Raw genomic sequence first — 16,516 nt, forward strand, 5'->3', positions numbered from 1 at the left:
GATACGCACCATATACAGTACTGGTATTTGTACAAAGAAACTGAAAGGATATGTAATACATGATAAATGTAACTGGAATTCAGGATAGAAAATAAGAGCAAAGGTTTTCATTGTAAACCTTTTGATATGGCTTTGATTTTTTTTAACCATGTGAATAAATAAATACCTATTCCAAAGGGGAAAAAATAAATAAGAAAGACATTTTAGGTTCTATTCCCCACTATGAAGCCAAAACCTAAGTGATGATAGGCATTGCCTGAGACAGACTAAAAAATCAGGGACATTTCCTTTGGAAGGACATTTCCCTTTGTAGAGTTTGATCAAACTCTACAAAATTATGAACTCATATGAGCAGAAACAAGTGGAATCCCTGCTTCACAAAGAAACGTGCACAGGTGTTTCATGCTCAATAAAATAACCATGTTTATTTCATCTTAAAAATTATTAGTTTTAAATAACACTTTTCCTACAAAGAACTCAGAATGCATATACAGAACTTATAATTTATAACAAACTTTCTTAACAGACTTTTCAAAGAGGGGAGGGAGGGAATATGAGGTAGACAAAAAGGTAAAAAGGACAGGGCACTGCAGATCTGTTCACAGGTGGGCGGGAGTGGGGCCAACAGGGCCCGGGACCCAGGGAGGGGCCCAGGAGAAAGCACCCATTTCTGTGACCTCTGGTTTGGGCATGGGGTTCAGTTTCACTCATGGAAGGAAATGGTCAAGGCTTCCTTCGGAGGAGCACCGGGACTATCCACAGCACTGGTGTGACGTGTTTAAAGTCTTCTGGGTTCCTTGGTCAAACATCTCATCCATGGTCGTTCTGAACAGACGAATGGCCATTGGGTCCACAGTTCTCCAACAAAGCGGGCACAAAGCAACAACGGTGAAGAGGCAGGCGAGGGGCTTCCTCCCACCTGCTCCAGTGGGATTCCTGTTTCCTTGGAGGATAGAATGACATTTACATTCCTTTCACATCAAATGGTTATTCCAGAGAAAGCGCAGTAACACGTGCACGCCTTCAGCAAAAACTAAGACAAACTGAGCCAGGAGAGCTCTGCCTTCCTGTTGAAAATCCTGTTTAAAAGAAGAGAGAAGTTTAAACAAAAAAACCAACAACAGGCATTCCTGCCATGGCACAGTGAGTTAAGAATACGAACTCTAGGAGTTCCCGTCATGGCTCAGTGGTTAATGAATCCAAGTAGGAACCATGCGGTTGCGGGTTCGATCCCTGGCCTTGCTCAGTGGGTTAAGGATCCGGCATTGCTGTGATCTGTGGTGTAGGTTGCAGATGCAGCTCGGATCCCGTGTTGCTGTGGCTCTGGCGTAGGCCGGCGGCTACAGCTCTGATTTGACCCTTATCCTGGGAACCTCTATGTGCCGTGGGGAGTGGTCCAAGAAATGGCAAAAAAACAAACAAAAAAAAAAAACGAACTCTGGCATCTGGGGTTGCCGCGGAAGCTTGGCCCATTGGCCCACGCAGCGGGTTAAAGGATCTGGTGTTGCCAAAGCTGCAGCTCAGATTCAGTCCCTGGTGTGGGACTGCCCATATACTTTGGGTGCAGCCATAAAAAAAATAATCCAGGAGTTTCCATTGTGGTGCAGCAGAAATGAACCCGACCAGGAACCATGAGGTTGCAGGTTCGATCCCTGGCCTCGCTCAGTGGGTTAAAGATCCCACGTCTCTGTGAGCTGTGGTGTGGGTCGCAGACGTGACTTGGATCCATGTTGCTGTGTCTGTGGCTCAAATTTGACCCCTAGCCTGGAACCTCCATATGCCACGAGTGTGGCCCTGAAAAGCAAAAATGAAATAAAATAAAAAATAAAATAATCCAAAATTAGGACTTCAGCATAAATATTAATTCAATCAATGCCATAAACAAGCTTCTGGGGCTGCTCTATGAATTGGAAGACCATCTTGGTCAGTTCCATAATGTCCATATCCTCCACACCGCCTTGGGAAGCGTTCCTATGGACGGGTTTTCCCATCTTGAGCATCAGCAGCTTGGGGCCCTTTGCAGGGGGTGATAACTGATGACTCTTGCTCTGGCTTCCCAGAGCATGATCTTAGTCCTCTCCAAGGAGCAAGGACGTCTGCCTTGGGGTCAGAAGAACATACTTAGATGGTAAAGAGGGGAGTTAATATGGGCAAAGCTGGACAAAGAATACAGCAGTTTTGTGGAGCTGTAAGTAAATGCCACTGTTTATATGGGAGCATCGGGAAAAGAAGGCTGAGGGCCCAACACAAAGGGCTGGCCCTGGCCCTACCCTCCTCCTGCACCCTCTTCTCAGCACAGCATCCTCAGGGACTGTTGAGATGCAGCCCCTCTGCTCAGGGACCTTCAGTGGTGCAGCCTCACTCAGAACAGCCCTTTCAGTGGCCCCCAAGGCCCTACCACCCTCCCCTCTGACCGTACCTTTCGCTGCTTTCTCCAGTACTCAGCTTCCAGCGCCCTGGCCTCCTTGCTATTGTTCAGACACGGCAGACAGGATCCTGCTTCGGGTCTTTTCTATCCACCTCCTCACTGCTCTCCCCATTTCCACAAGCCCTTCCCTGCCCCCTCTCAAAGTTTTACTCAGAAGACCTCCTTCCCTTAAAACTGCACATCTGGGAGTTCCCGTCATGGCTCAATAGTAATGAACCCAACTAGTATCCATGAGGTTGCAGGTTCGATCCCTGGCCTTACTCAGTGGGTTAAGGATCCCCCATTGCCATTGCCAGAGCTGTGGTGTAGGTTGCAGACTAGGCTCAGAACCTAGTGTTGCTGTGGCTGTGGCCGGCAGCTGCAGCTCTGATTTGACCCTTAGCCTAGGAGCTTCCATATGCTGCAGGTGTGGCCCTAAAAAAAAATTTTAAAATAAATATGAATCAGCACATGGCACTCTCCTGTCCTCCCTTTTCAGAAGCTTCCCTTCTATCCAAACATCTTACCACTGCCTCTAAGAGGAGGTCAATTCTAGATCTCAACTCACTCCATTCCAGCCACTCTGGCCTCCTTGTTGTTCCTTAAGTCTGTTCCTGTCCCAAAAGCTTTGCACTCCCAGTTCCTTCCGGAACACCTTTCCCCCAGGTGCTCCCGTAGCCTACTCCCTCACTTGCAGTCTCCACTCAAATATTGCTTCCCCAGAGAGGCCTTCCCTGATGGCCCATCAAAGTCGCTCTCCATCACTCAGTATCTCCTGATCCTGCTTTGAACCCACATCCCTGTCTGACTAGAGTCTAGCCATCTGCTTTTACGGTTGGTCTCTCTCACGGGACTCAGTAAATATTTTATTGAAATTGGTCTATCAACATTTTATTTGATTGTCCATGTTTGTTTCCTTCTTACTTTTAGTAACATTGCTTTTTAAATTAATTTTTATATTGAATTATAGTTGATTTAGAAATTAGTGAACTTGTCTTCCAGATCAACAGATAAGGGAACAGTTTGTTAAAACCTTTGCTAGTAAATTGCCTTCATTAAGTTTGCTTTAGTTTTCTTTCTTTTTTCCTCTTTAAAAAATTTTTTTAAAGTATAGTTGATTTACAGTGTTGTCAATGTCTGCGGTACGGCAAAGTGACCCAGTCATACATATGTATACACATTCTATTTCTCATATTATCTTCCCAAGTGATTGGATATAGTTTCCTGAGTAACATTATTGTTGAGACCTTCCATTCTTTTTTTTTTTCTTTTTTCTTTTTAGGGTCACACCCACAGCATATGGAAGTTCCCAGGCTAGGAGTCGAATTGGAGCTGCAGCTGCCAGTCTACACCACAGCTGCAGCAATGCCACATCCTAGTTGCATCTTCGACCTGTATCACAGATCATGGCAACGCCGGATCTTTAACCCACTGAGTGAGGCCAGGGATTGAACCCACATCCTCATGGATACTATTCGGGTTTATAACCCACTGAGCCACAAGGGGTGCTCCTAAGATCTCCCAATTTTTTTTGTCTCAGGGGATGTTTTCTTTGAGGGAATGGCGGAGTACTGCCACAGTGGGACCAGAGCACAGAAGAAGGTCTGGCACTCTCTGAAGTCAGCATGATGAAAGTAGCAGTGATCAACAGGAAGTCAGCACAGGTACCGTCCTGGGATGAATTTAAGGGCAGAAAGTTGGGCTCTGAGGCAGCCACCCCTCTACCGGAGTCCCACGTGATCATCCTCTCTCTGAACAGCTTGTTCTGGAGGAAAACTAAGTTGGCTGAGTATTTCATCACCCCGAAGATTTCAAAAAATAATCATTATTCTGGAGTCCCCGTCGTGGCGCAGTGGTTAACAAATCCGACTAGGAACCATGAGGTTGCGGGTTCAGTCCCTGGCCTTGCTCAGTGGGTTAACGATCTGGCGTTGCCGTGAGCTGTGGTGTAGGTTGCAGATGCGGCTCGGATCCCACGTTGCTGTGGCTCTGGCGTAGGCTGGTGGCTACGGCTCCAATTCAACCCCTAGCCTGGGAACCTCCATATGCCGTGGGAGCGGCCCAAAGAAATAGCAAAAAGACAAAAAAATAAAAAAATTAAAAAATAATCATTATTCTTTCCTGTTTTTTCTTAGGAGAAACAAAGAAATCAGAAGAAGCAAGGCTTTGGTCATAACCTCTGGGTTGATTCAAGGAGGATAATAACCACAATCTAAGGCAAAGGTTCTCCTCCCAGACTGAGCCTTAGATTCACCTGGAGAGCTTTTAAAGTGACTGCCTGGGAGTTCCCATTGTGGCATAGCGGAAACGAATCCAACTAGCAACCATGAGGTCTCGGGTTCAATCCCTGGCCTTGCTCAGTGGGTTAACCATCTGGCGTTGCTGGGAGCTGTGGTGTAGGTCGAAGACATGGCTTGGATCTGGCATTGCTGTGTCTGTGGCCTAGGCCGGCAGCCTGTAGCTCCAATTCGACCCCTGGCCTGGAACCTCCATATGCCGAGGGTGCAGCCCTAAAAAGCCACACACACACACTCTCTCTCTCTCTCTCTCTCTCTCTCTCTCTCTAAAGTGACTGACTGATGCCCAGACTAACCTCATGCCAATGAAATCACTGTCTCTCAAGGTGGGGCTCAGGCATTGTAGTTCTTAAAACCCCACAGGTGATTCTAACATGCATCCTGGTTGGGGTGTGGAGCAGAATTGCTCACACGTTAATGTGTGCACAGATCTCCTAGGGTATGTGTAAGATGGTCAATTCAGATTCCAGCGCTGTGGGCTGGGGCCTGAGATTCTGCACATTTGACCAGCTGCCAAATGCTGCTGCTGCTGCCAGTACAGGGACCATGCTTTGAGTAGCAGGTATGAGATCAAATACTGGCTTTCACTCAGGTTCACAATTTTCAGATCTAATGTTCGGTAATCTGCGCAGTATTAATCTGTGTGTTCTGCTAATTCCTGGGCATCCCAGTCACTTGGCAGCCATTGTTCTCTTTGCTCTTTCTTCTTCCCTGACAGGCCCTTGCTGGGGAAACTGAGGTCTCACCTCTCGAACCATCCTCTGATCGATGCTGTCCCCAATGTTTCTCAACTGAATGGCCAGCTTGTGGATTATTTCTTCCTCATGATGGTTCTGGCCAATGCTATTCTCCTTGGGCTGAAAAGGTGGGTTGTGATCTGCATTGACAGAAAAGAGGTCACAGAGAAAATAAGCCACAGGGATACATTATACGACATCCGGAATCTAGCCAGTATTTTATAATGACTGTACGTGGAGTATAACTTAAAAATCGTGAATTGCTATGTTATTTGCCTGAAACATACAATATTGTATAGCAGCTATACTTCAGTTTTAAAATAGAGTTCAGGGAGTTCCCGTTTTGGCTCAGTGGTAACGAACCCAACTAGTATCCATGAGGATGCAGGTTCAGTCCCTGGTCTCGCTCAGTGGGTTAAGGATCCGGCATTGCCTGGAGCTGTGGTGTAAACTGCAGACACAACTCGGATCCTGCATCACTGTGGCTGTGGTATAGGCTGGCACCTGCAGCTCTGATTTGACCCCTAGCCTGGGAACTTCCATATGCCACAGCTGCAGCCCTAAAAAGACAAAAAAATTAAAAATTAAAAAAAGAGTTCGAAGAGATTACTCCATTAACTATCTGTTACTCACTACGAGTCACTAAACCCTTAGACAATGAGAAGGATGAAATCCCGTCAGTATAATAATCATCAAAAAGCAAAGCCTTGCATTGGAATAGATCAGCTCTGTCCAGTAGAAATATAATTCAAGCAACATATTAATTTTAAATTTCCTGTAGTAAAGCATTGTTTACCTTCTTAGTAGGAGGCAAAATAATGGTACATTTTACAATTGATGGAATATTAAATTTAATAAGATACCATAGTAACTACCTCATAGAGGGGCTGTTGAGATGACTAAATGAGTTAATATATTTAGCCTGTGTAGGACGGTACCTGAAACATGGATAGATGTTATTTAAGTGTTAACTACTGCTACCACCTGGAAAAACAGTCCCACTCATATAACAGCAGAAAAAAACCCACACTAGTTAGCTGGTCCATGTTTCTTTAAAATAACAAAGGATCACCAGGCAATTGAGAAGAATTACAGACTGAAGGAGAAATACCAGATAAACAAAACAGTAGTCCTGAAGAAGACAGATATTATTCAGGGAAAAGAAGAGAATATTTGCAAATTTTAATGTGTGCGTTTAGAGAGACTTAAGAAAATATTACATTCAGGAAACAAAAGAGAATGCTATGAAAAAAGAAGAATCCTACAATAAAATCTTTCAGATTTTCAGTAATACAATTGACAAAATTAAAAATGTAATTGATGGTCTGAAAAAAACAAAGTCAAGGAAATCACTCAGAAAAAAAGTCAGAAATCTTAAAATATGAGAAAAGATAGGCGATACAGAGACCAGCAACTGATAGGAATCACAGAACGAGACAGATAGAGGGGGAAAATTATGAAGACAGTGTAAAACAAGTTCCCAGAACTAAAGGACACCAAACTTCAGATTAGAAAGTCCCGTCGAAAACAGAAAGTCCCACAACATTTTAGGACAGCAAATGGGGAAATAAAATCCTTCCCTCTAGAACACACTGAAATTTCGAAATGCCAAGCATAAGAAGATGCTAAAAATCTCCAAAGGGAAACATGGATTCATTTGGTGACTGACTCCGCATCAACAATGGATGCTAGGTTGTAGCAGAACGATGAATGCCTTCAAGGTTTTTCTTTTAAAAATCATTTCACCCTAGAAGTCTGCACCTATCTAATTCTCTGTCATCTGTGAGAGGTGAATAAGGACATTTGCAGACACGCAAGGATTCACGGAGTAGTTCTCCCATACATAATTTCTTAGGAAGTCTCTTGAGGAAGTAATGCAGTCAAGCAGAGTATGACTAAACCAAGAAAAAGAAGATTTAGCAAAAAATGGATCCAACCCGTGAGAAGGGAAGTCTCCGGATGACAATGGCGCAGGGGGGCCGAGAGAGTGTTGAGATGGGAGCAAGGAAACAGCCCTAGGAGTGAAGTCCCTGAGGAAAGTGAGATTAGATGGAAGAGACAGCATGGCTGAAAACAGGGGAAACTTGAGAATATCATAAGAAATCATGTGGGGAGGAGAGGAGAGGCAAGAAAGCAATAAAAGTTCATACAGGAAGTGTATGGTCCAAATATGAAGCAAATTAAAATGTGCCTTAAGTTTAAACTAAAGGAGGGAGTTCCCTTCATGGCTCAGCAGTTAATGAACCCTACTAGGATCCATGAGGATGCAGGTTCCATCCCTGGCCTCGCTGAGTGGCTAAAGATCCAGCATTGTCATGAGCTGTGGTGTAGGTCCCAGACTCGGCTCAGATCCTGCGTTGCTGTGGCTGTGGTGTAGGCCAGTGGCTGTAGCTCCAATTTGACCCCTAGGCTGGGAATTTCCATATGCCACAGCTGCAGCCCTGAAAAAGCCAATAAATAAATAAATAAATAAAAATAAACTAAAGGATTTGTTTTAGAGTTCTTTTCAAAAGCATATTCCTCTGTGTTAAACTTTGCAGTGCTTGACCTGTATGACGAGTGATGAAATAAAATTCATTTTTCTGTTTGTCGTCTTTTTTTGTTTGATTGTTTTTTGTCAATACCAGATCCTTAAGCCACTGAGCAAGGCCAGGGATTGAACCCTTGTGCTCAGGGATACTAGTTGGGTTCGTTACAGCTGAGCCACATTGGGAACTCCCTCAATCCCTTGTGGAGCAGTGGCTTAAATATCTGGTGTTGTCACTGCAGTGGCTTGCGTCGACTGCTGTGGTGCAGGTTCAGTCCCTGTCCTGGGAACTTCCACATGCCATGGGCGTGGCCAAAAAATAAAATAATTCAATCACTTTTAACATTTAAATCTTTCTAGTTCAAGATCAACAGTAATTGCTCCATCTCCAAGGACACACCCTCTCATAATCAATCAAAGGTATTATAGTTGAATGTCCAATTGTTACCTAATCTGAATAATAATTTCCAAAAATCGTGCTTACATTTAACTACTAGTCTTACCAAGGACACACTGCACTTTTAAAAAGGATTGCTAGCATCACCCAGAATTGAAGTATAAGAGAACTGGTCACACATGGAGAATGAAAGGAAATTTGCTCACAGCATCGAAATTTGAGTTTGAGCTACCAGACTAGAGTTGGCGTCAGGGAGTGTAGACAACTCTTCCAAGAGGTGCCCTGATGAAGGATGGGAGAGAATGGACAGGAGCCAGAGGAAGAGGTGTGTTGAAGGAATACTCTAAGTTGAGTCTTGAGCAGGTTCGTAGGTTGAGGAAAGGCATTAGAGCAGGAGGGATGGAAAATGGAAGATTGGTGAAGCAGAGTCCCAAGGGTTTAGGAGAAATGAGAAAGAAAACACGTGGAAGGATTCATTTTGAACAGGAAAGGAGGTCCTTCCTTTGAGACAGGACAGAAAGCGATGAGATGTGATGCTCGTGGAGGGAAGCCTTCAACAGCGGGTGAGGGGATTCGGGTGTTTACCCTGCTGACATCAGTGTTATACATGAAGCAGAAAACTCGACCCTCTGCCGAGAAGGAGGGGAATCCTGAGGCAGCCAAAATTAGTCACTAATAGAAATGGAAAACAGGAAGCTACCTAGAGTTGTATAACAGGAGCTAAAGAATATTTATATGACCTTGATGTGCATTCTCTTTCCAGCTGGCCAGAGTCCTAAACTTGGATCTAAAGAAAATTTTTATCCTATCCTTACTTAGGAGACAGTCTTGACTCAGTAACTTTTTTTTCTTTCTTTCTTTTTTTTTTTTTGGTCTCTTTTTGTCTTTTTAGGGCCGCACCCGCAGCATATGGAGGTTCCCAGGCTAGGGGTCGAATCGGAGCTACAGCTGCTGGCCTATGCCACAGCCACAGCAACACAGGATCTGAGCCATGTCTGCAACCTACGCCACAGCTCACGGCCACGCCAGATCCTTAACCCACTGAGCAAGGCCAGGGATCAAACCCACAGCCGCAAGGCTACTGGTCAGGTTCGTTAACCACTGGGCCACAACGGGAACTCCTAGACTCAGTAACTTTCTAATTTCCTGTTCTTAGCTTCTCTGTGCCTCAGATTTCTCAGTTGTTAAAAGGGACTTTAAGGGGTGGCTTAGTGGTTAAGGATCCAGCATTGTCACTGCTGAGGTGAGAGTTTGATCCTTGGCCTGGGAACTTCCACATGCCATGGGTGTGGCCAAAAAAAAAAAAAAAAAGTGGGAGGGATGAGATGGGGAAAGAAAGGGACAGGGAAGGCCAGGGTCTCAGTGCATTAATTCACCTCAACCAAGGGTAAGGAGGCTTAAATAGTAGGTGAAATAGATGGCCCTTTGACTAAAATTGCAACCATATTGCCTGTCATTTCAGTTTCTGTTGCTGTTTTCAAGAGTATCTCACCTCAAGCCATTTTGAAATGATACCTTAATAGTTAACAGCCTAGCAAGGATAATTTGATAATTACCTAAGAAAAGGAGAGAGATCCCCAGTGAGGGCTGAGAGTCACCCCAAAGGCAAGGTGCCCAGAGAGAAGAAAGGGCAGCTGAGTGGTGAGACCCTTCAAACGGCAAAAAGGGTTGAGCGCCAGCCCTGCTCGTGCCAATCAAAAGCATAATGATTTGCAAGTTATTTTCTTTTTTTTTTCTAAGTTATTTGTATTTTGTTTGTTTGTTTTTTGTTTTTTAGAGCTGAACCCGAGGCATATGGAGGTTCCCCAGGCTAGGGGTCGAATTAGAGCTGTAGCTGCTGGCCTACACCACACCCACAGCAGCGCTAGATCTGAGCCTAGATCTGAGCCTCTTCTGTGACCTACACCGCAGCTTGTGGCAATGCTGGATCCTTAACCCACTGAGTGAGGTCAGGGATCGAATGTGCATCCTCATAGACACTAGTCAGATTTGTTTCTGCTGAGCTACAACGAGAACTCCCTTTTTTTTCTTTTTTGGCCGCTGATCCAAGCCACAGTTGCAACCTACATAATGCCAGATCCTTTAACTGTGCTGGGCTGGGAATTTCAACCCACATCCTGGTGCTGCAGAGACAGCACCAATCCCATTGCACCATAGCAAGAACTCTTGGAACTATTATTTCAACTGATTGTCAGCTGGGAAATACAAAATCAAGTATCTGCAGTAGGAAGATGGAATACAAATTGAATAAGTTCCAGTAATGGACAAATGGGAGAAGCGAAGAGCTATAAGGATGCCAACAAGCCTTGGGTATCTCACTTGAGTAGGTAAAGAGGCAGAGAAGGAAGGACCTAGAAATAGGATGCAACAGGAGCACTGAGTGTGCCTGAAGCAAGAGAGGTGTTTTGCATTCTGGAACTCAACATAATAACTATTTCTATTTTATGCGTGTCTGACCAACTAAACGGTGAAACCCTTGAGGACATGTATCTTTTTCATAACTCTGGGACCTAGCTCATTGCCCCACCCAGATAGTGCTGATTATGATTATAAAGATGCAGATGCATAGGAGGGTGGAGAGAATGGGACATAGAAGCTTAGGGTTGGAGGGAAAAATGTTGGCTACGCTGTCAGTTTATCTCAGGACAGCCCTACCTTTTAGTTTGTCTTGAAGACAGCTGCCCTTTTCATTTAAAGTCACAAGATAGCAACAATAATGTACACATGTTCTAAACTCTTGGAACCTTTTGACACTCTCACAATTGGTGGTGGAAATTAGTACAACGTCTGTGGAGGGGCAATGTATTATCAAATTTTACAAATGCAGATGTGCTCAAGGTTATCTGTTGTAGCAACAGGTTTCAGTATTAACCAACTGAAAGACAACCCAAGTGTACATTAATAGGAAACTATTTAAATAAATTATGGTGTATCCCTACCATGGACTATTATACCACTGTAAGAATGAGAAAGCTCTGTACGTATTAATGCAGAAAGATTTCCAAAAAATTGTGTTAAGTGAGAAAACAAGAACAGTGTGCTTAATATGCTATCTTTGTCTAAAAAGGAAGAGGGTATAAAATCTATATTCACCATTTTTCATATTCACATAAAAGACCTCTGAAAGGATACTTGAGAATCTAAGAACAATGGCACTGACCAAATGGTAGGAACTGAGCAGCAGATGGGGGGGATAGAACATGCAGGATAGACTTTTCACTACATGCCTTTTCATATTCTTTAGATATTCATGAAAATATCTTTTTTTACGTAAACACTCATACAGCACCTACAATGTGTCATTGTTGCAAGCCATCAAAACCAAGTGGTGCGTTTTTATTATTTATTTATTAACATAAATATTATTCAAATTTTAATTTTAAAAGTATCTCAGAAGTGTCATAATTGTATTGTGGTTATGCAGAAAATATCTTTGTTCTTAGGAGACAATATGGGGAATTACTTAGAGATGAAGTTAGTTATGTCTGCAACTTTATGTCAAATAGTTTGGCAAAGAAAAACATCTGTGTATGCATTCATGAGTGTGTGTGTGCATGTATATGGTTGTGTGTGTGTGTGTGTGTGTGTGAGGAGAGAAAGCAAATGTGGCAAAAAAAAAAAAAAGAGGTAACTCCATGCAAAGACCATGTGAACAGCATATGAGTAACCATAGACTTATCCATGCAACTTTTTTTATAGATTTTACATTTTCCAAGGTAAATTTAGAAGGGGAAAACATCTTTTCAAAGTCCTTAAAACTTAAAACATTTCTATGTAGTTTTCTACAAACTCTTTCGACTGATTTTCAAGGACTTTAAAATAATTGCAACTTATCTGTTCACCCTCCTTACTCTTCTTGAACCTTATGCCCTAACTAAACTGACCAAATCTCCATTTGACCAAATCTTACCTGTAAAGTATATCTCAAAAATCACTTTCCCTAAGATGCTTATTTTGAGTCTTTCAAACTAATGTGATCTCTCATCACTTTGAATATCTATAGCACTTTCAGTTCTATTGAGAAACATCATGATCTAGATTTTGTTACAATCATTGCATGTTTTCCTTATGTAAAATAACAGATGAGAATGCACGTTTAACAATAACTATGGGTTATCATTACTCCTTAAGAACTCAGAACTGAATGAAAAAAGTGTCTTCTGAGAACTAGGAGGCAAGATTCAGGTATGCATAGTGGAAGTGGGTGAGATGGGCAATCCTTGGAAGAGGAGAGACTACTGGCTCTCCCTCACACGAGCTGCTCCCTCTGCCTGCAACCTGCACCCTCCTTAACCCCCTCGCGTCTCAGTCCAGGGTGACATCCCAAAGGATGCTTTCTCTAACCTCCCTGCTAGGTCAGAGCCCCATTATAGCATCTGGAGCTGTTCTTAGCTTCTCTCACATTAACATTATATGTGCTACCTGCCTCCTTCACCAGACTGCTCCAGGAAGGGAGGCACTGTTAGTATTTTTTACTCACTATTGTCACCCCAGTACCTAGCACAGTGCCTAGAATATGGTAGGCCCTAGTATTTTTTTTTTTTTTTTTTTGGATGATTTGAAAAAGTAAACATGTCCATCTAGAGGAGGAAAGGGAGAGGCGATGAGCCTTAGAAGAGACACACACACACACACACACACACACACACACACACGGCAAAAATGAGCATCTGAGCACACTCAAAGAGAGAAAGAACTTGAATAACTGACTTCTACAATTAATAGATCCTATTTATACTACCTTTACAATATGTGTATGCATACATATGTATTTTGAATTCTGCCCTTTCCTATCAATAATTATAACATTTTTAGAGGTGGGCAGGGCCTCTTTCTGCTTTCAATTATTTTTGTTTTCCCAAGAGTGTCTAATTTCTCTTAAATGATGCATCAGGATGGTTGCTCTGGACTTCCCAAAATCCTACCCACCCTCTCAACTTTTCTAAGAAGTGTCTAAATTCCCCATTCAAATATTATGGTTTTTTTTTTTCCCTCCCTCAAGGAGTTATGTTCATACGTGTAGTGTAGATGTTCTCAAAGTAAGAGACATATACATTTGGGCTTCAGCGAGTCTCTTTTCAGCCAACAATAGCTTGTGATGTCCATTTACAGTCTGTGTCACAACCCTGGACAAAAAAAGCCACTAAAAGGAGAAAGGGACCTTCTCAATAATCAGCTTCCTAGGTAAGAGTTTTACTTCGGGCAGTATTTAGGGTATGTCTGTCTGTCTGTCTGTCTGTCTGTCTGTCTGTCTGTCTGTCTATCTATCTATCTATCTATCTATCATATATCCATCCATCCATGTAATCCAGTGTATCTGTCATCATCCATTTTTAAGGTTCCCAGCAGGAGAGCTTCCCAGGGTCCTGTGCTCTGTGCCTGGCACCTGGGCGGGCTCCGAGTCCAGCTCTCTGGCGGGAAAAGAGCTTGGGGCGGGGCTGGCGGTAAGGGTCACGTGGGCGGCTGTCACCAATGAGAAGTGCACACAGCTCTCAGCCAGAGGCGATCTCCCGCACCCGCGGTGGCGCGCATTGCTCATTCCTACCTTCAGACCTGAGTGAGAGGTCGGGAGACTTAGCAGTTGGGTTTACCGCCTGGCGCCTCAGCTTACCCTGGCTTTAGGGTTCTCCATGACGTTTTAACAACTCGGTCCCTCTCACATCGCCCCCGCCTCAGTCTCCACATTCCCCACTTCTTCCGCGATACAGTAAAAGGGAAGAAACGCGCTGTTTCCCCGTGAGCTAGTGAGGGAAGGAAATGGGGGGAGTGGGAGGAGTCTGCTGCCACCTAATTGGGGGGCGTCCCCTCGTTTCTGTTTGGCAATCCTTGAATGCACATTGGTTGGGCAGCAGACGAAAATGCGAGGCACAAGTAAGGTTTTACGGACATAGTAAAACCAGAACTCCGGGCAAGGAAACACGTAGATTAGGTTGTTAGCTGTTAACTCTCTAACTCAAAGGTAGTAGCATTATTAATTCTCCACCTCGCTTCTGCTTTTGAGGTGAAAGTGTAATTAGGAAAGCATTAGAGGGTCGATGTGGCAAGAGCCCACCGTGCACCTCAGCTTCATGAGGGATCTGTGAGGATTAAGTGGTATGAAAGTGAAATGAAAACATTGCAAAAGGTTCACCACGAAATACAAGTTCTAGAATAGCGGTGGCTATTGCACAGCTTTGTGAACATACAAAAACCACTGAATTGTGTGCTTTAAAAGTTTGAACTTTATGGTGTATGAGTTACGTTTCAATTTAAAAGAACAAAATATATGTTCTAGAAGTCTCGGGCTTTGAGAAATAATTGTTGACACCCGCCCTGATGAAAATTCAAAATTTTAGTCAATTAGGTACTTTTTAGAAAATGGATACCGTATTAGACATGGTGGTAAGAGACCATCAGGATGCTTGAAATTTCTGCTTTCTCAGTGGCATGTAATTCTTTTAAAATTGAAGAATAGTTTGAGATTAGTTTTAATAATTCCTTTCAGGTGTCTAGCATATTTTTAATCTAAAAGTCTAAAACCAAAACCCCATACATTTAACCCGAATGTTTAATGTTTTTCAAAACATAACACTTTAATTTCCTAACATTTTTGGGACATTTAGGAGTCATACATTTTTGCAAAACAAAATTTCAAGTTTATCTTTCTCTCATCTTTGCTATAGTGACAAAAATCAAGAAGGACTCCAAACTGAATTTTCCCTGCTTTAACAATACAGAGACTTTTGGGTCAAACTTAAAGATGAATTTTTATTAAAAGATAAATTTGATCTATTTTAGCCAATTTGGAATCATCTTAATTAGTTGTCACATAAATGATTCAGAGCTAATAGATATTAAGAGATTTATACCATGAAGCAAAGACAGCTTTAGATTTTTACCACGGAAGAACTTTGATGGATAGATTTACCACTCCTTCTCACAGTTAATGTTTAAATACTCTGTTTAATGCCCAATTTTATGTCCTCAATACCAAGAAAAATACATGCTAAGTAGAATATTTAACTTAGTTTAAGACAAATAATATCTTACCTGGGTTCCTTGACATGGCTGGAACTGGCTGGGAGCTGACAAGTCTAGTCATGTAAGCCTTCTGAAAACTGTATTTCACCCACAGTGATTTGCAACAATTTGTTACTTTGGGAGAGGGATTCAGTAGTTCTTTAGGTTCACAAACAAATACAATGGCATCATGTTTTTTCTTCATGTTTTTTCCCTGTTGGAAGATATAAATTTTCAGAGGCTTTCCCCCTTTTCTCAGTATATATGTTAGATGAACACTGATGTTCGAACACAAGCAGGCTTTATCCCATATAGAAAAGGGTAGTTGGAGTTCCCGTCGTGGAGCAGTGGTTAACGAATCCGACTAGGAACCATGAGGTTTCGGGTTCAGTCCCTGGCCTTGCTCAGTGGGTTAACGATCCGGCGTTGCCGTGAGCTGTGGTGTAGGTTGCAGACGCGGCTCGGATCCCAAGTTGCTGTGACTCTGGTGTAGGCCGGAGGCTACAGCTCCGATTCGACCCCTAGCCTGGGAACCTCCATATGCCGCGGGAGCAGCCCAAGAAATAGCAAAAAGACAAAAAAAAAAAAAAGGGTAGTGAATTTGGGTGGAAAATGGAACAGGGTCATCTTTCTCTACAATCTTCTTCAACTTAAGTGAAAGTCTTTCTGTGTGTTTTTGGTCTTTAGATTTGCTGCACCACCCAGTATCCTCATCTCCCAGCAGTTTTCTTCATCTTTTTAATAGCCACATACCATCAAGTGAACAGTCTAAATTAGTACACATAGAAGAAGAGAGAAAAATTACTGTAGCCAAAAGAAAAATAGATTTAAAAAACTAGGCAGGTAGGAAAGGATGGAAATGAAACACATTCTTTGTCTTATTTGTGTATTTGTGTGTGTGTCTCCTCCGCAGATGTCTTGTATTCCCTCTTTAATCCTCTGTATACACACTTTCCATCTCTATAGACACTAATGAAAGCTATCCTCCTGTGCCCAGTCCCCCCCACCCTTTATTCTAGTATTGTAGCACCCATCAAATAAGTTGAAGAATTGAAGATTTTCATTGTCTATCAGTGCACTTAGTTCTCTTATTTAAAGGCTGGCTGCAGCTTGACTTGCCATTTCACCTTCCAAATCTAAGCAGTTACCGGA

At 42.9% G+C, this 16,516-nt stretch overlaps 1 protein-coding gene across 1 annotated transcript; it reads right to left on the reverse strand.

Annotated features, from left to right (window-relative positions):
- Positions 1-472: 472 nt before the first annotated feature.
- Positions 473-15,569, reverse strand: PXT1 (peroxisomal testis enriched protein 1). Its single transcript, XM_047797243.1, has 3 exons — positions 15,395-15,569; positions 5,451-5,581; positions 473-1,079 (listed from the first exon to the last, which is right to left on the reverse strand). Exons 1-3 carry the CDS (start codon positions 15,567-15,569, stop codon positions 975-977), a joined length of 411 nt encoding a protein of 136 aa, XP_047653199.1. The 3' UTR covers positions 473-974.
- Between the last annotated feature and the right edge of the window lie 947 nt (positions 15,570-16,516).

This window comes from Phacochoerus africanus, chromosome 9 (assembly GCF_016906955.1).
Source record: "Phacochoerus africanus isolate WHEZ1 chromosome 9, ROS_Pafr_v1, whole genome shotgun sequence".
Lineage (NCBI taxonomy): Eukaryota > Metazoa > Chordata > Mammalia > Artiodactyla > Suidae > Phacochoerus > Phacochoerus africanus.